The sequence below is a fragment of the Pinus tabuliformis genome, chromosome 3_2, assembly GCF_031772625.1.
Source record: "Pinus tabuliformis cultivar Carrire ecotype Pingquan chromosome 3_2, CPIR1, whole genome shotgun sequence".
Lineage (NCBI taxonomy): Eukaryota > Viridiplantae > Streptophyta > Pinopsida > Pinales > Pinaceae > Pinus > Pinus tabuliformis.
Window position 1 is genome coordinate 806,671,030 of NC_142302.1, and position 20,869 is coordinate 806,691,898.

Sequence of the window (20,869 nt, forward strand, 5' to 3'; positions counted from 1 at the left end):
ATTTTTCTTACTCCAAATACAAATATCAACTAATTTACAATTGTTTTCTAGCTCATAATAAGCTTTCCAACCTCCAATAATCTTTTTCTCAATGTTATAATTCTAGTTGAGTTGATGATGAATGTCAATACCTAAGTATTTATAAGAAGAAACTTGCTCCAAATAATTCTTTTCATAGACGAAATTACCATGATTGATCTTTCTAGATTTAATTATCATAACTTTGCTCTTATCGGTATTTACTATCATACACATCTTGGAGAGGTAATCATGAAGATTCTTGAGCTACTTATCGATGTCATCATGCCTTATGGTAAGAAGAATGATATCATTGGCATAAAGGATAAGAGTAATGGTAATACTCGCAAGCTTGGGGCCATAGCAACCCACGATTTCCAAACACTCCTCTAGCTTATTGATGTAAATGAAAAAGAGGGTGGGGCATAGGGGACACCCTTGCTTAACCCTAATATTGCATTTAATGTCTTTAAACCACCCTTCGTTGGTCTCGAGCTTGGCAACAACAGTCTCGTAAAGATGAATCACAACAATCCTCAACTTAGGGGGAATCATTATCTCTCCAAGTCTTTTCCAATATTTATCCCGAGGAACAATGTCGAAAGCTTTTATAAATTCAACAAAACAACAAGAGAGATTGGTTTTACAATTGCGACACTCCTTAGCAATGATCCTGAGGGTGAAAAGATTATCGATAGTCGAGTGATGCCTCCTAAAACCAACTTGCCCTCTGGCTCTTTTACCATGGTTTTCAAGCCAAAGGCTAATCTTCCTTTCCAAAATGAGCCCGTAAAGCTTGGATAAGATGTGGCTAATCATAATGGTCATGTTGTTAAAGGGAATGTTTTTGTCCCCACTTTTAAGGATATGTACAATAAAGCTTTCCATCTAGTGCTTAAGGGAGTCATGCTTTACTTCCATATTAAAAAGTTAGTGGAGATGACGGATGATGATAGACCTTCCCATTTTAAATATTTCAACTTGGTGTCCTTCAATATCTTTAGCTTTCCCATTTTATTAATCCCAATCTCTAATCCTCTAAAAAAAATATCCTCCTTAATAAAAATATTTAAGATGATACACATGATAATATTGTTACAATATTATAAACCAATACCATATCATATGCCAAAAAACTATATATTAAAAAAAAAAAACTAACTTCAATATTTTAATATAAATTTCAACTTTTAATATTCTCAAAGATGTACAATATATTTAATAAATTAAAATTATGAAAACTTATTCCAATATAAACTCATGTAATTTATTTCAACATGAAATGGACATTTACTTCACCATAGACATTTACCTACGATGGTAAGCATATCTTTACATATAATATTATAATCCTAGCACTACAGTGTTTATGTGTCATTAGTATGTTAAAAGACTATTATTTCTCCAAATATGTGACATAGCACTATTTCTCCATAATTAAATTATATGTATCCCCTAATGCCCTGAGCTTATGTCGATTGTTGATTCCCAGAATATTCGGGAATCAGATGGACATGGGCATAGTCAAATAATTGACTGCGCCCATGTCCTTCTGATTCCCAAATATTTGAGGAATTAGCAATTGACATTGCCTCAACTAATGAACACACAAGCGTCGCTGAAACATTATGTAGTAGTATAATTTACTCGACTATCTAAAATTCAATACGGAAAAATTTGATTTGATATAGAGAAAAATCGACTATCTAAAATTCATTATGGAAAAATTCGGAAATATACATCTTACGACAATTATTAAAAATGTTTTTTTCTTAAGTTTTGAATAATCTAAATTAACAATTTTGACATTCAAAATCTCAAATACTCCTTGTTTTCAATCATACTATAGAAGTTGGAAATAAAATTAGATATTGAAATTAGTAAAAAAAAATCCCTTTCAATGGAATTGAATGAGATGCAATGAGAAGAACAAACTCCATTAAAAAATGGAATTGAATTAGGTGCAATGAGGAGAACAAACTCCATTAAAAAAAAAATACATGTCTCATACCTTTAAAATGGTTAGTTAGTCAATCAAAAAATAATAGCCAATATTGTTGTTTCTAATGATACATTTATAAATAATTTCTTAATTACTAACTGGATAAAGTATAGATAAAAAGTGATCTAATTAATAATAGCTAATATTGTTCTTTCTAATGATACATTTTAAAATAATTTCGTAATAATAAAGTATAAATCCAGAGTTATCTAATTAAAACTAGTATAATTTTTAGAAAAAATTAAAACCAAAAATCTAAAAATTAAATTTCAAAATATTTTATTATAAATAAATAATTCAAACTCTATTACTCAGTAGTCCAACATACTATATGAAAAGAGGAGAGATTACACTTTGAGAAAATAGGGAACAAAAATATTTTATTGGGAAAATAAAAAATTAACATCACAACTATTTGTTTCATTTTTGTACCATCTTTTATTGAAACTTTTTAATTTTTAATATAAAATTAGAAAAAACATTACACATTATATAAAAATTAGTAACATATATCACATAACTTTGATGGAAGGGGAACTATGAAATTTTTAATGATTAATCACTGCTATTTTGCAGAACAAAACAATCAATAACATGGTTTCCGAGTATCGAGTTCTTATTCCCTCTTTCTTCACTATTCTGAGTCGATGCATCAAACCACCAGCGGAAACAGGAAAGTTGAATATTCTTAAACACAATAATGAAAGGCCACAACTATGGTATATATGTTTGTTATCAACGAGACTGATGTGCAAAAGATGGAGGACGACTATGAGCAAAAAATGGAGGACGACTTATTGAAGAACACCATACCGGACCGAATTTCAGCGTATTAATGGCCGAATCGGACTGAATTTCCGAATTCTACGGTCTGATTAGGCTGAATTTGGTAACTATTAAATTTATGCTCGCGGCAAACATAGACAAAATAGATAATGGTTTTTAGATAATGAAAAAAACATTGCATGCATCTATCCGACTCCTCAACTAAGGAGGAAATAAAGAAATTTCCATGGTTCCAGCAGATTGGTGAGATGCAGTAGCAGAAATTGAAGTTGTAGAGTCGGTTGTGGCGGTGGAACTCGCAGCTCTGGCTGCTGCGGCACCTACGAAAGCTGGTTGTATAGGCTGAACATGAATCTGTGCATCGTTGTTTAGCATGGATGCAACCCATGACATCGGCAGTCGCTGCTCCGAAGAACCTTGAGTGCAAAGAAGTGCAATTGTGATCGCCCTTAACGCCTTCTCTCTTGGATATCGGTCCTCTAGCTTTGGATCAACAATATCCAAAACTTTACCCACTTTGTATTTATTCCAAACCTGCAGCGTCAAGTTAATTCTTTGAATTAAACAAGCGTCTTGTTAGAATCATAAACCAAAGTTATAAGATAATTTATTAAAATAGAAATGAACCCAGTCAAGAATGTACTTAGGGCCTGGCAATGGTGCATCCACGTACTTTCTGCCACTCAGGATCTCAAGAACCACGATACCATAACTATAAACATCTACCTTTTCCGTCAATTCCCCATGAACGGCATACTCATGTGCAGTGTAGCCTCTGTCACATAACAAATTTGTGAAGACAATAAATTAATGCTAGGACTCTATACCTTAAAGAATATCCATTTTTTAGAACAATTACTAAATGAATTGCACAACTTACAATGTTCCTCCCACTGTGGTAGAGACATGGGTTTCACCTTCCAGGACCAATCTAGCCATTCCGAAATCTGCTATTTTCGGATGAAATCTATCATCTAAAAGTATATTTGCACATTTGATATCTCTATGTATAATGTGAATGTTGGAATCCTCGTGTAGATACGATAGGCCTCGAGATGTGCCCACTATAATGTGTAAACGGTTTTCCCAGATTAAACCATTTCCTGTCTCTCCTGCGTATCTCCAACAATAGCATTCGGAACCCTCAATACAAGTAATAAAAGGGTATACATGATTTCTGAAATTAAAAACTCGGATGTTGTTGAAAATATAATTTCAACCGTTGAACCGTGCGCGTTGATTCTTTGCCAAAACAGCTCAGGAAAACCAGCTACCTTATCGGACCGCTTTTGCTCAGTAAGTGGTTTACGTACAAACTCATCCGATGCAATCAATTTTGGACGCGTGTCAACTGTACGTTTTCAAAACCACCATTCCATCGGGACATAACGTTCAACAAATAAAGGCCTTCCGATATTCACCTCAACCGTTCGATTTCTTAAGGGCAGATCAACGGTTGATGGACAACATCAGACTTGCAGCAAATGAATTATGACATTGCGTAAAGTTTTGGGTTGACCGCCGTTTACGTCAGTCAAGTAATTAATGTTATTTACTCCGGTTCGTAGGATATTGGTAAAACTTTTAATTTTAATGTTTTTTTTATTCCTTCGGAGGTATGGGCATAGTAAAACGTATTTACGTGTGGTGTTTTTTTTTTTTTTTCGATGTATTGCATATGCATCGTATCATATATATATGTTTTTTTTTGTGGCGTTGACTCGTGTGTGAGGGAAATGGTGAAACGCAATAGCGTAGGTAATGTCCAAGTTTTGGTATTGTATGTGAGGATCGCACAACAGTGCGAAAACAAATTTTTTTATTGTATCTGCATTTGTAATGCAAAGAAAGAAACACACAGCATTGCTAAGAAAACGAAACTGGAGCAGCTTGCAAATGGAATATAGGTTTTTCACACAGCAGTGTGAATGGGAATGCACAGCAGCGTGGTAATTTTTGTGGAGCTCATGCATTGAAATGCATAGCAGTTTTATGTAATGTGAAGAATGGATTTGTAATTTTTTTTTTATTACAGCAGTATATGTGAATCCCTCTGAGTGAAAGAGGATGAATTTTGTTTTAATGAATACAAAACTTTTATGGGTGTGTAATACTCTGTGCTCAGAATTTTTTTAAAAGCTTCCATGTGCTAAGGTCCTGGAGAAGAACAGAGCATTGTCTCTGTGTTCAGTTTATTTTGTTTTTGGGATTTTACCAGAAAAATCCCTAACAGTGGTATCAGAGCAGATCCAGGCTCTTTGAAGGTGTTAAAGAAGTTGAAGGAAGGTTCTTTTTGTTGCAGCAGTAAATCTTCTCCAGCAAAGTGAAGTCTCAGGCAAAAGGATCCAGGGATTCCTCAAAGTTTTTTTGTGTAGCTGTTGAAAACAGTCAGTATTTTAAACACACAGTCAAGAATTTAAACCATAGCTAAGAATGCAAGGAATGGCCAGCACAAGCACTAGCATGGGTATGTTTAATACCCAACTCCCACAGTTTAATGGGAAAAACTATGACTATTGGGCAATAACCATGAGAGCCTTGTTTGTCTCTCAAGATTTATGGGAATTAGTTGAAGATGGCTTTGAAGAACCAGCAGATGAAAATGAGTTTAATAGATTGACACAGGCAGAGAAAGATTTGTTGAAGAGTAATAGGAAGAAGGATTCAAAATCCCTTGTATTTTTGTATCAAGTAGTGGACCAGAGTGTGTTTCCAAGGATAGCAGTAGCTAAGACATCCAAAGAAGCATGGAAAACTCTCAAGACAGCCTATCATGGCATGGAGAAAGTGAAGACAGCAAAACTACAATTGCTGGGGAAAGATTTTGAGAATCTGTGCATGAAGGAGTCAGACAATATTGACTCATTCTTCACACATGTAATTGGTCTGGTCACACAGATAAGGACTCATGGAGAGACTCTTGAAGAAAGAAGGATTGTGGAGAAAATATTGAGAGTTCTACCCTCAAGGTTCCATGTGATTGTCACCACCATAGAAGAGACAAAGGATCTCTCAAACTTTTCAATTGATGAGCTACATGCATCACTGTTAACACATGAGCAGAGGTTGAGTAGAAATGAAAATTCATCTCTAGAGCAAGCCTTCAAGACCCAGATGTCCTTTGGAAGAGGAAGAGGTCAAGGCAGAGGAAACAAGAGAGGAAGAGGCAGAAGTCAAAACAGAGGTGGAAGGAACAACCCAGCAAATGCTCAAGGAAGAGGCAATAATCCAAATCAGAACCAAGGCCAAGGCAGCAGTCAACAAAGTGGACAACATCATGCTCAAGGACAAAGGTATGAAAAATCCAATGTCCAATGTTATTATTGTAAAAAATATGGGCACTATGCAAATGAATGTAGGAAGAAGCAGCATGATATGAGTAATAGATCAAGTGCAAATATCACTAGAGAAAATATCAGCCAAGATAATGTGCTTTTAGCTTGTAACATGACTGAAACAAACAGTGAAGACATATGGCTTTTAGACTCCGGTTGTAGCAACCATATGATAGGAAACATAGCCTTGTTTTCTGCTTTAGATCAAAATGTGAAATCACAAGTCACACTTGGCACTGATAGCAAAATTTCTGTTATGGGAAAAGGAGAGGTAAAAATATTTACAAAGAAAGGTGAAAAGAAAACCATAGCAGATGTCTACTATGTTCCTGGAATGAGATGTAACCTCTTGAGTATTGGACAACTTGTTCAAAAGGGTTACAACGTTTTCTTTGAGAATGATGTATGCACCATCATGGATAGAGCACCCAGCAAACGATGTATTGCTGAAGTGAAGATGACAAGGAACATGATGTTCTATCTCTGAATAAGGGCAGATTTGAAAAACAAAGAAGAAATTGCAGCAGTTACCCAAGAGGCTTTCCAAAGCGTACCAAAGGATGAAAATTGGTTGTGGCACTTGAGATTTGGGCATCTCAACTTTGGAGGTCTTAATTTGTTGAGTAGAAAAGGAATGGTAAGAGGCTTACCATTGATAGACAAACCGGACAGCGTTTGTGAAGGTTGCATTTTTGGAAAACAACACAGAGAAATTTTTCCATCAGGGAAAAGCATAAGGACAAAAGCACCCTTAGAGATTGTCCACTAAGACTTATGTGGACCGATGCAAACTCCATCATTAGCAGGCAGCCAATATTTTCTAACATTCATTGATGATTTTACTAGAAAGACTTGGGTTTATTTTCTTAAGAACAAAAGTGAAGTGTTTGAAAAATTCTGAAATTTCAAGGCACTAGTGGAAAACCAAAGCGGGTTGCATATCAAAGTTTTAAGAACTGACAGAGGAGGTGAGTATATCTCCAAGGAGTTTCTACGTTTTTGTAGAGACAATGGAATTCATAAGCAATTTACAGCTAGGTACACCCCACAGCAAAATGGAGTAGCTGAAAGGAAAAATAGGACCATCATGGATATGGCGAGGAGCATGTTAAAGGCAAATCATTTGCCAAATGATTATTGGGCTGAAGCTGTACATTGTGCAGTATATATTTTGAATAGGTGTCCTACAAAAGCAGTGATAAACAAAGTGCCGGAAGAAGCATGGAGTGGGAGAAAGCAAGGAGTCACCCACATGAAATTTTTTGGATGTGTGGCCTATGCACACATTCCAGATCAGCTAAGGAGGAAGTTGGACAGCAAAGGGGAGAAATGTATTTTTATTGGATACAGAGAGGAATCCAAAGCTTACAGGTTGTATATCCCATCTACCAAGAAGCTTTTTGTCAGCAGAGATGTTCAATTCATTGAAGAGGAAGCTTGGGATGGAAGCATAGAGAAAACAGTGAATGTTAAAAACTGTTTGTCTCATGATGAAGATGATGAAGAGATGGCTGAAATACATCCCCAAACAGCAGCACCAACACAAGGACAACAAGAAACACCCTTGAGGATAAATGAGAGTGCTTCTCCAAGCACACCATAAGGAGGAAATTCAAGTGCGTCTTTAAGCACTTGCACACCAAATGAACGAGGTAAGAAGTTCAGAAATTTAAGTGACTTTTATGATGAAGGTATGAATTCATTGTTTGCTTTATATTGTCATGTTGATGACCCTATTCATTTCGAAGATGCAATTAAGGATAGGAAATGGATAGAAGCTATGGATGAGGAGATCAATGCCATAGAGAGAAACAAGACATGGGATTTGGTTGAGCTACCAAAAGGTAAAGAAGTCATTGGAGTTAAATGGATTTACAAGACCAAGAGCAATGCTGAAGGCAAAATAGAAAGGCACAAGGCAAGACTTCTTGTCAAAGGATACAAGCAACGGTATGGAAGAGACTATGAGGAAACTTTCGCACCGGTTGCAAGAATGGAAACTGTGAGAGCAGTGTTGTTCATAGCAGCACAAAACAAATGGAAAGTTTACCAAATGGACGTGAAGTCAACATTCCTAAATGGAGTGTTAATGGAAGAGATTTACATTGAGCAACCTCTAGGCTATGAAAAGAAAGGCCAAGAGCACAAAGTGTGCAAATTGAAGAAAGCTCTTTATGGGCTGAAGCAAGCGCCAAGAGCGTGGTATAGTAGGATAGATTCATATCTACTGGAAAAAGAATTTGAGAACTGTGAGGGAGAACCCACCCTCTACATCAAAGAAAAAGATGGTAAAATTTTAATTGTTGTGTTGTATGTTGATGATGTTATCTTCACAGGTAATGATGATTATCTCATTGAAAATTTCAAATCAGTCATGAAAGAAGAATTTGAAATGACTGACATGGGTTTGCTAAGATACTTCTTAGGAATAGAAGTAGATCAAAATAAAAATGGAATTTTTATCTCACAAGCAAGATATGTAAATGAAGTGTTGGGCAGATTTAACATGCAAGAGTGCAAGGCAGCAATCACTCCCACAGTGATGGGATTAAAACTTAGCAAAGAGGACAGCAGCAAGGATTTTGATCCTAGTTTGTACAAGAGCATAGTTGGCAGCCTTATGTATTTAACGACAACTAGGCCTGACATAATGTTTGCTGTTAGTTTAATTTCTAGATTCATGGAGAGGCCAAAAGAAGCACATTGGCAAGCAGCAAAAAGAATTCTGAGGTATGTCAAAGGTACTAAAATGTTTGGCATTTTATATACTGTCTCAGAATGTTCAGATTTAATTGGATACACTGATAGTGATTGGGCTGGAAGTGTAGATGATCGGAAAAGCACATCCGGTTATGTTTTTCACATGGGTTCAGGAGCCATTTCATGGGCTTCTAAGAAGCAGTGTATTGTAGCGTTGTCTACAGTAGAGGCTGAATATGTGGCAGCTACAGCAGCAGCATGTCAAGCAGTTTGGATGAGAAGGATGTTAAGGAGCTTAGGCCAAGAGCAGGCAAAAGCAACGGTGATTTTTTGTGACAATAGCTCAGCTATTGCATTATCAAAGAATTCAGTGTTTCATAAGAGAACGAAACACATTGATACAAAGTTTCATTACATCAGGGAATTGATAAACAATGGAGAAATTGTTTTACAACATTGCAGGACTCAGGAACAGGTTGCATACATTTTGACAAAGCCATTGGACCAGAAAAGCTTTGAATTTTTGAGGAAATGTTTGGGTATGACTGATAACCCAGCAGTTGAAATTAAAGGGGAGTGTTGAAAATATAATTTCAACTGTTGAACTGTGCACGTTGATTCTTTGCCAAAACAGCTCAGGAAAACCAGCTACCTTATCGGACCGCTTTTGCTCAGCAAGTGGTTTTCGTACAAACTCATTCGATGCAATCAATTTTGGACACGTGTCAACTGTACATTTTCAAAACCACCCTTCCATCAGGACATAACGTTCAGCAAATAAAGGCCTTCCGATATTCACCTCAACCGTTCGATTTCTTAAGGGCAAATCAACGGTTGATGGACAACATCAGACGTGCAGCAAATGAATTATGACATTGCGTAAAGTTTTGGGTTGACCGCCGTTTACATCAATCAAGTAATTAATGTTATTTACTCCGGTTCGTAGGATATTGGTAAAACTTTTAATTTTAATGTTTTTTTAATTCCGAGGTATGGGCATAGTAAAACGTATTTACGTGTGGTGTTTTTTTTTCGATGTATTGCATATGCATCGTATGATATATATATGTTTTTGTTTGAGGCGTTGACTCGTGTGTGAGGGAAACGGTGAAACGCAACAGCGTAGGTAATGTCCAAGTTTTGGTATTGTATGTGAGGATCCGAAAACAAATTTTTTTACTGTATTGCATTTGTAATGCAAAGAAAGAAACGCACAGCAGTGCAAATGGAATATAGGTTTTTCACACAACAGTGTGAATAGGAATGCACAACAGCGTGATAATTTTTGTGGAGCTCATGCATTGAAATGCATAGAAGTTTTATGTAATGTGCAGAATGGATTTGTAAATTTTTTTTTATTACAACAGTATATGTGAATCCCTCTGAGTGAAAGAGGGTGAATTTTGTATCAAGAATTTTGTTTTAATGAATACAAAGCTTTTATGGGTGTGTAATACTTTGTGCTCAGAAATTTTTTAAAAGCTTCCCTGTGCTAAGATCTTGGAGAAGAACAGAGCATTATCTCTGTGTTCAGTTATTTTGTTTTTGGGATTTTAACATAAAAATCCCAACAGATGTTGAAATGAGCGCTACATACCAAACAAGTGATTGTGCAGACCGTTATTTGACATAAATTCGTAAACAAGCAAGCGCTCGTTCCCCCACGTGCAACATCCGAATAAACGAACAAAATTTCGATGACGGACGCTGGTTAGAAGCTTCACTTCTGTCTGAAACTCCTCCGCGCCTTGAGTCTCGTGCCTTCCATTCAGTTTCTTAACAGCAACATCCCTCCCATCCGGAAGTATTCCCTGCTCACCAAACTTATTATGATTAAGCTGCCAACAACGCATAATTCAGGACAAACTCATCAAATCCGTGTTTGAAAGTATACCTTATAAACTTCACCAAATCCTCCTTCGCCAAGCATGTTGCGTCTGTCAAAGTTTCCAGTGGAGTCTCTTAGCACCTCGTAATCAAAGAAAAAGTGTCTCTTAGCACCTCGTAATCAAAGAAAAAGTGTTCGAAATTGTCCCTTGCTGTTACATTTTCATCTGCGTAGAGCACCATGACACATATTTTCTCATAACGTTTGAGTACGACAAAATTAAAGAACTCAGCGGAGGAGAGCAAGGAAAATATAATCACCTGATCTATCATAGCCATTTCGATTCCTGATACGTCTACAGAACAGTACCAAACAGCACATCACCGCAATCAGAGTTGTTCCCCCAATGCTCCCTAACAAAATGTACACTATTTTGGATGGCGATTTCCCCGAACACGGTGTCGGATTCGTCGTTGCTGCAATTAAATGGAAAGCAAAACAATCAACAAACAGAGTTACATAGATTCCATCTTGAAGTGATCGGTTGGGAGTTAAATATTGCAAAATATGTCAATGGACTGCGAGAATCTATATCTATTTAAATCAACAAAGACTGCATATGTTAATTAAACAATAAGAAAAGATGCAGGCAATCTAAGAAATCTGGTACTGGAAGTCTGGTTACCGGAGAAAAACGAGTGAGTTGAGTAGCGCATAAAACAACCCGCCTCGAGACCTCGACCTTCTTGCTTGGGAGTACATTCTAGTAAAAGATTCCGAGTATAATTCAAGCATGTTTGGCAACTACTAGACGTAAGGTTGGGCCAACACTGAGCGAGACCATATAAGGAGCCATCAATGGAGCCAGTCGCATAACTGTTATTTGCAGAAGCATTTTCTATGAGTTGGCTGGATAGAGCAGTGGCTCTCTGAGAGAATGCCTGTGGATCGTTGTCATTTGTGGAGAAACAGTAATGAGTAGCTCCTACGTCCCAAGTGTAATTCTCATAGTGGAGGATATTACTATAATTCTCATAGTGGAGGAAACAACCATCTAGATGAATCCGACCACCAGAATAGTTGAGACAGTTGTCTTTCATTAATATTAGTTTCGCCGCTTCCGTGACACAGTCTGAGCACTCGGGTGGACTTAAATAGTTCCGACACACTGCAAGACCAGAGACACTGTTTTCAGATAAATAAGCGTAGCCCTTTACGGAAACATTTGAGGAGAGGGATTTTAAAACACGATCCCGACTTCGCCAAAATTCTCTATCATTAGCATCGGCAGGACCTGGGTTGCACCCTATCTGATCCTGCTGGTAATACTGGGGATTGTCGGTTGCTACAGCAACTGAAATCATCATAGCCGCTGAAATAACGAGCAATGAAAAATTCGTGACTTCCGCCATGCCCTGAGCAAATTAAGAATGCATGGATTGAAAGGCAATGACTGCATATATATTAAAATTTTAATAACTAATCCATCGTAGGTTGATTATGGGGATCGTGTGAACCGTGCTTACAATATGCACACCCTGTCTGTGTGTTAGTCAGGCACTCGGGAAAATACCATCCCATTACATAGTTTTTGAAAAGACAGCGCTGAACATTCAATCGTGTTGTATGGGAAGCCGCCGAGAAAACTTCGCCATTCACTATGAATGTTCAAAGTAGGGGGACCTGTACTATGACATGTTTAGGTGGTTTACTGGGACCAACCGTAGACTTCTCTCCCTAAACAATGGACGTTCGAAATAGAAAGCCCTTGACTTAATTGTTTTCATCATGGTACTCAACAAAGCAGTACAGAGCCGTCTGAGAAGTAACTTAGGTAATCACTTTCCAACCCATGTGATGTTCAATCTGTCACACCTTACATCTTTTTTTATGCGTAGTCTAACGTGCAGATCTTCCATACCGATCATGATGTCAAATGTGGAAATTGCAGCTCTGATAATTTGGTTATCACGTCTTAGAATTCAAATATTTTCTTTTGACTGTCAAATGAAGAATTTGAGGACGGTTTTCTCAATCTTTCAAATTATTTTTGTATTACATGGGTCATTTTTTTACATCATGTAGCAAGATCACATGGTTAATTGATTATGCCACATGAAGAATTAGCCTTTGCAATATTTAGGCTTATGACTAGGTGATTTTTTCTACTAATATTCTTATAAATCTATTAAATTTTGTACTATTTTAAATAAAGGATAGATTTTTATAAATTAACTTCATTTATAAAGAGTTTAGTGCTGATAATTAGTAGATTATATGAAATTTTGAAAATTGCACTGATATATTATTGTTGTAAGGCTCTACATTCCCAATGGAACTCATATAGTGAGTGGATAAAGAAATAATAAGTTTTTCAAATGGTGAAATAATTTTCATATGCGTGATATTGTGATCTAGATAAATAAAACCAAACTCTTCATTTATCATGTGTCTTAAGTCTTTTATATCTCCAGTGTATTTTTCGTACGAATAAGAAGCATTGTTAATCATGCATCATGTAATATGATCTCCAATCAGTAGAAAAAACTTAATATCAAAGAAAGAAAGACAAAGGAAAACGCTTTTAATGTCCACAAATGACTCAATGTTACAAAAGAGATGCTTGCTAATGAACAGGATAAGGTAGCTTGGGAAAAGTGTAGTAACAACTTTTATAAAGAATCCTATATAGATTTCATGTTAACAACATATTAAGATATTTTAGAGAGTAGTTAAGTATGTCTAGAGATGTGCTAAAGAAGATAAGGTCACTAAATAAAAAAAGAAGATAAACATCAATTCTTATTCGAAAATAATACAAAAAAGAATTTGTGGGAACTTACTACTCTTGAGAGAAGCTTCCTAAAATTTCCTAATGGTGCTTCTCCTTAAATAAATAGGTTTAAGGCTACATATAATTACCTCAACATGGATAACATAAGCTCTCAAGGATATGGATGTAATGGAGTTGCACACCATTTCCCAGTTGATGCGTGTAAGTTTGGAACTATGATCATTTATTAATTAGTAATGCACTTGCAAGATAGACTTCAAACCTATGTTTATTTAACAATAAAATTTTATTGGGACAAAATATGATACATGACTACCTTAAAGGAATAAGGTAGTACTCCCCGAATGGGATGCCAGAAGCATGAGAGGGTGGGGGAAGGGATGCCACCATCCCACCAATCAACATGCCTAGGGGACGTCGGAGCACGCCCCTCTAGAGGATTGAAAGGTACATGGAACAAGCACGGGAGTTCCAACACACACATGAAGCTCCTCCCTCATTACACCATCCACTGCTCAATGAGACGTAGCACCATCCAACCTGATTTTGTATTTTTGATGGATTTCAACTCAATCAAGAGCTTTGTCATTTTGCTTTGCCCCATCAATTCGACATTTATTCAAGGGCAGGCAAAGGCACTTAGCTTTCGCATTTTGCTCCAAGCTTTTATTATGCATTGTATATTGGAAAGCCTCTAGACAGTTCTCAAGTCTCAGGATGTTTATCAAGAAAATGCTCGTCCTTGGCTCTTGCAATTTCATTGTCTTTTAGTTGTTATGGAGAGTGAATTTAGGATTATGTTGTTATGGTTCTGTGTCTTGTGGCTATTTTGGGATAATGCACACATTGGCAGTGGAGTCAGACGTTTAGGCTGAGACCTCTGGCCTGCCTCAGTGGTTTCCTGGTGACCTCCTAGTCCATTGTTAGGCTTTCCTGAATCTCAGTGAGGAAGGGGATGGAATTAGCCATGCCAGTAGGAGCACTCATTCCAAATTTCACTCTCTTCCAATGATGGAATGTGTCCGTGCCACATTTTGCAGGTCTAGGGTCTTTTCTTTATGGCATTTTTTTTTAAATTCTCACTGTGGTCGTTTTTGAGTGGTCTGTAGTTTTCAGTCAAGGGGTTAGCAGTAGCACAAGGCTTGCCCCTAGATATGGGCCTATTAGCTCCCCTTCGCCCCCCGCCCAAGCCAATGACGATCATCCTTGGATCTTCACAGCCCATCCCAAGACACTCTGGGAGGTCCAACCTCGAGTCAAAAACACTTTCCATTCCAGCGGACTCCCCTACTCTGTTTGAGCAGCAAGACATGCTGCATCAACGTGCTCAGTCCGCTGAGGAGCGACTCATTACCAGGAGCGTGGCTTCGCCAAGGCCCAAACGAGAGTAGAAAGCTCAGCAGCCAGGTTTAGGGAACTTACACTGCAGCCAATTCAAGATGAATTGATTCAGCTGAAACGAGAGTTGGCAGATGAGCAGTGCACCCTCACTGATTCCGAAGTTTTGGCTGAGGTTGCATAGTGGATGACCAACATTGGTCATACTCGGGGAAGATACAACCAATATATGTACACTGTGGACATCCACTGGCACCTGAAATTTTTCCTTGGTAGGGTTCTCCTTGAAAAAATGCAACCAGAGAGGACATGCTTCTCTCCCTGGATCGTATGCGAAGACAATTAGTGTTTATGGTTCAGAGGCTTGGACAAATTGAAAGGCACATGGGCATCCCTCTAGAACCAGGCTGCTCTCCAGGCAGCTTCTCTCCTTGGATCGTATGCAAAGACAATTGGCAGCAATAGATCGAAGGCTTTGACACATTGAAAGGCACATGGTCATCCCTCCAAAACCAAGTTGCTCTCTAGGCAACAATAAGTAGCCCATACAAGTAGAAGCCACTGAATCTGATCACTTATCATGATGGTTTTCTCAATTATTTTGTTTATCCTCATGCAACATTTTTGTTTGTTTTAGTTCCTTAGAGGCCCTAGAGGCCCAGTTACATTTTTTAGACTTCTAGATATAGTCAACAGGGCTAGTTTTTGGACTAAAACTCTTTTGAAAAGATTGAAATTTTGTATCTGGTTGGGCCTGTCCAATGGAAGACTGTATCAACACTAAAATGTAACCCTATGTTATCAGGCAATAGAAATATTTACTTCACAAGACAAAAAGGAATAAGGTGATACCTTTTCACTTCTAGCCCTAGGAATGAGAATATGGTGAAAATTATTGATGGTCATCCTCCTAACTAATAACCATCAAACTCTATCTTTTCATTGGGCTTACTTTGGTGTTAGACATGGAAGCTCCTAAGAGAGACGAATCCAAATTGGTGACCCCAACTATGCATCCTGCTTTCTATGTCCTCCGTTGAGCCGCAAGAGCAAGTCAGTGTTTCCATACTCTTAAATTTAAGATTTGATAAGTCCAAAAACTTGCCATGAAATATCTAATTCCACATCATCTAATGAAAAAGAAGAATTTGGTTCTTGTAAAGCACATAAAACCCAATTGGCACAAAGAAATCAAGTGATTAAGGACAAGTAAATCATTGAAATAGAAAAGAATAAGAAAAACATAACAGGGTTAAGGTGACCTTAGCAATGTTTACATGTCAAGAAAGTCAAATAATGACATCACTAGTCAGTTTCATTAGAAGATGTTTACACCATGATTGATAAGGATGATTCCATATTCATTCAGGTTATGAAAGAGAGATCATTGAATTGGAGAAAGATCACTTGCAAAAACCTTGACGCAAGATACATCATTCAATAGAAGCTTCTTCTCACGGGAGATGAAAACATCAACTACATTCAGGAAACTTTTATTGGAATGGATACAAGGAAGAAGTGTCTAACGTATCTCAGAGATTTTGCCTTGGAGATAAAACTGAAAGTTTCTGGTAAAAGTTAAACTTCAGTTAGTTACTTAAAGTTAGTGAGGTCAAGAGTTAATACCCCAAAAGCAGAATTACTATTTGAGAATATGTAGGATGTTAGATAGCCACATAAATTTATGGATAATATACAGAAAAAATGCAAAATGAACTTCGAGCTCATGATAACCTGATGCATACTATAGCAATGCTCATGATGGTCCATTGTTTAGAGAATATCAGAGGAAAGAAGCGTCAGAGCATATGTCCAGTACTAACGTGGCATTCTTATGGTCCTAGTATATGCTTCTTTATATTTGCAACTATCCAAACTGAGGTTCTTTTGACCAGACTTATGGCATGTTTTCAATAAACAAAGGGTACTCGTCAGATTTGCAACCTATTCTTACTATCCAATTGTCAATCGATTAATGTCCGACTGTGTGTACACCAGACTTTACTAAGCTTTAAACATGACAGTAGAATCCTTTACTTATCCTACTTCAAACTCCTCGACTGTAAGGCCATTGTAGCTTGGGGTCATCACAGAGCACCGATGACCCGAATCTACAATCACGATAAGGATGACCCCTGAAACCTAGGGATAAATAACATTTGTTATTCCCAGTTGTGAATGAAAGCTCAGTTTGGCTTTGTGTCTGGGCCCTCTAATGACCCAAATCCACAATCATGATAAGGATGACCCCTGAAAACTAAGGATAAATAGCATTTGTTAATCTCAGTCATGAACGAAAGCTCCGGTGGCCTTCAGAGAAATGTGAAAATTCAAAATCCTCCATCAAGTAAGGTTCTCCCGTAACGATTAACAGATCTTCATCTACCATTGTTATTGCTAAGGCTATGTTGTCAATCCTAGAGCATTCGAATAAATGAACAAGAGAAGTCCTGGTTTATTTCAAGTCCTGGAAGAGAGGGATAGAACCTACCTTCTAAAATGTCTTCAGAAGTGAAGACTCAAACCAAATTGTAGAGAATCATGACACAGCCGCTTATGTACCCTAAAGTTCATTTGAAATCAAATTGTAGCCCGTCATTACGAGGGTCTTTAGCTATTGTCTGAAACTGCTAATACAAACTATCATCACAACCATAAGGTCTCTGATTCTGTCAATGCATTTAACAAGAATGTAAATTTCATTTTTTTTAGATATATAGGGGAAAAATCGGAGATCTAAAAAACAAATAAAGCACAGTTCCCAAAGCAGTTTCAACGAGGAATCGATATAAAGAGATAGTTACCAAGGTAGTATCAACGACATCCATTTCAGTAGAAAAAACATAGAGAATTTTGAAAAAGCGATCTATGGAAAGAGTTGCAATCTTCAAAGAGAAGCTTTGATTGGTTTTCATTACTCTTTTGCTTGACATTCCCCATAATTTAAGAAATCTTCAGATAAATTTCCTCAAAACCAATCATTCTTTGGCAGAGAGAGAAAGATCTAAACTGTAAGTTGTGTTCCAGCTTGAGCAACTTAAAATTGATTTCACGGCATGCTGTCATGGGCTATCTATTATTTGGATTCATATGTTTCCATTAGCTATCAAGTATATTCACAGTGATGCACCCCATAAATTCACCAAATAGAGCAAGATCATAACAATACATAACATACTAGAAATTAGGTGGGAGAAATCACCAAAACTTAAGTTGATAAACAAAAATCCTATAGTTCATCCCTTGATTGAATCCACATTCTTTGTACTTTTCACATCATTTCTGTTAGGCAGCAATTTAGCCCTAGGCAACATTCTAAACAACATTCATGATAATTGGACAAAAAGAAAGTATCTAGAAAATGAGATAGAACTAGGAGTGAGTTCATCAAAGCATGCAAACAGAACCACTAATAAAACTTTGTTAGCAGCGAAAACTACCTGGATCAATCCCATCTGTGTTAGGGGCATCAAGGGGAGCCAATATGGTCACATGTTTTATTACCACATTCCTGCAAGACAGTATGTAGGAGAAATGCTGTGAATAAGAACAACATCTATTCCAATGTATTCTTATTGCAAACAAATACAAATCAACACAAAACTTGCTTAACTCTCACACTCGAATTTTTTTTTATTAATTACCAACCTGCAATAGACTGGATGTATGTTCCAGAATGGCGAGTTACGGAATGTAACATTGAATAATTAAGTTTCAAAACTTGAAGACTAGATAGATTACAAAAGTTCTCAGGCAATGATTTTATTGGAGTGTATGACAAATCCAAACCTTTAAGTGACAGGATACTACAGAGGCTGTCAGGAAAATCAGCAATCTTGGAGCAGTTAGACAAGTTGAGAAACTAAAGCTATTGAAGTTGCTTCAAGGTTGACAATCCTTTAATTGTAGTGGATGACAAATCCAAAACCTGAAGAGACAGGGTATTGTTGAGCAATTCTTCTGGAATCTTTTCCAAATGAATATTGGAGGCTAAAACCAAACTCCTCAGTTCTGAACATCTCAAATCATTTGGCAGATCACGAATAGCATTATAGCCCACCGATATTCATTTGCAATCCCTGGAAACTTTGTCAGTTGGAAAGCTCTGCAACTGTTGACCTGCTGCAAATAAGCATGTTCCCTCCTTTTGGCTATGTCAATTGCCATGTCACGAAAAGCTTCATGAATCTTTAAATACTCGACACTGTGATAGTCATCATCAACAATATACTCCACACGCTCCACCAATCACCTTCTTACCAGTTCATCAATGCATTGCTGCCAAGCATCCATAAAATAAGGTGTCCCTAGCTTGTTGAGGAAGCCTTCCGTGTCCCACATCTACACCAGCGTCTCCACAACAATTTCTTCATCTTCCAGAAATGCTGCACAATTTAGAAAAAAAAATCTTTAGATGGAATTCTGACAGCTCATTGCAAGTCCATCTTAACACCTGATAAAGCTCTGCGTCAATGGCCTTGAGATTTGTTGGGACGGAGGCATCCCTCTTTCTCATGGAATTTAAAGCAGGGCTCCACTCATACTCATTCTTTTTAAACCTCATCGCTCCAGCAACTGCATTTATGGCCAACGGCAAGCCTCTGCAATCCGAGGCAATTTCTCTCGCTCTCGCCTCTACAATACCATGCTCAGGTCCATTTTCAAAAGCTCCTTTTCTAAATAAGTCCTAGCCTTCATCTGAGGACAAGGGTTTTATCTCCAGGGAGTAATCTTTTGCTCCCATCTTTTCAATCACTTGTGTGTTGCGGCTGGAGACTAAGAGTTTGCTACTAGTATTATCCCCAATTCTGACGCCCACTTCACTAAGATCTATTTCCTTCCCAATGTTGTCCAATATAAGAAGCAATTTCTTTTTGTCTAGAGATGCACTCAATTTCATCTTTTTCGTCTCAGGATTATCATTTTCCTCCATCTTATATTCAAAGCCTTCGCAATGGAAGCCTACAACTGTTCAATTTCAAAGTTCCCACAAACTGTAAACCGAATGACGAGATCAAAGAAATGACTGACCTGTAGGTATTGTAGATGATTTTGAGCAAGGATGTCTTACCCACACCCCCTTTACCATATAGACCGATTACACGAGCTTCCCGATGAGCTCCCTCCAACCAACCCTACAGCTTCTCCCAGGCAGATTTAATGCCCGCCCATACGAATCCGGAGTCAGGCACAAGTTGAAAGAGGCGCTGTGCTCTAGGAGCGGCTGAGGACACAATCGGCTCTGCATTGGAGGTGTTGTTGGGAAAAGTATCCAATATGGAATGACCCTATCCCACTCTAAGGGTGATAGTACCTCAGCAACAACCGAAGCAAAGCTATCTAAGATTTCTTCTTTATGAAAGTAAAATAGGGGAGAAAGGGATCCACTAACCGATGTCTTTTGCTAATGATTGATCCAATCTTCTCTCCTTGCTGCTTGCTCCCAGCTCCTTGCTCTTTCACTGGCCCAGCTATACAAAGATCCTGCAAAAAGGCAAGAGAGGGAAACTACAAGAAGCATACATTCATAATTGATTCAAGGATTAGAATAAATCAAATACACAAGTATAACAATACACCATTGAGACACATGCATATAGAAGAACCTCAAATGCTTTATTAATGGAAGAAGTAAAGTTCAGGAAGTGTTACAACCATAAGAGGCCCAATCCAGCAACACCTCCCAGCAGAAAGAAATCTCCTCTTCACCTCCTTCAAAGCAATCACCCAATAGCTCTAAACTCAAACCAACAGCACTTCCTTACATTCACAATATTCCAGCCTCCTTAGACCTCATGAGAGAGCTCTATATATAGGAGTTTTGGAGAAAGGATGAGTCAGCTTGAGGCTGGATGAAGCTGACTAGTGTCCTCTCCCACTTCAGTTATTCTTCAGTTCTTGAGTCCACTTGGAGATCCTTGCTTCCACTTGGAGATTAAGAACCTCTTACTCATCACTAGGCGAATTCCTTGATCCAAGTGTCACTTTGGAAGCTTCCTGGGCACTGACACATTGAGGAATGAGACTTCCACATGTCAAATCTCGCTCAGCGCAGGTAGCCTTTGTTG

The 20,869-nt window shown here is 37.7% G+C and overlaps 1 protein-coding gene across 1 annotated transcript; it reads right to left on the reverse strand.

Moving 5' to 3' along the window:
- Positions 1-3,007: 3,007 nt before the first annotated feature.
- LOC149183053 (cysteine-rich receptor-like protein kinase 2) lies at positions 3,008-12,081 on the reverse strand. Its single transcript, XM_089414802.1, has 7 exons — positions 11,355-12,081; positions 10,990-11,145; positions 10,843-10,895; positions 10,439-10,679; positions 3,687-3,870; positions 3,434-3,581; positions 3,008-3,340 (listed from the first exon to the last, which is right to left on the reverse strand). The coding sequence occupies exons 1-7, from the start codon at positions 12,079-12,081 to the stop codon at positions 3,008-3,010; spliced, it is 1,842 nt and encodes a 613-aa protein (XP_089270928.1).
- Positions 12,082-20,869: the final 8,788 nt, after the last annotated feature.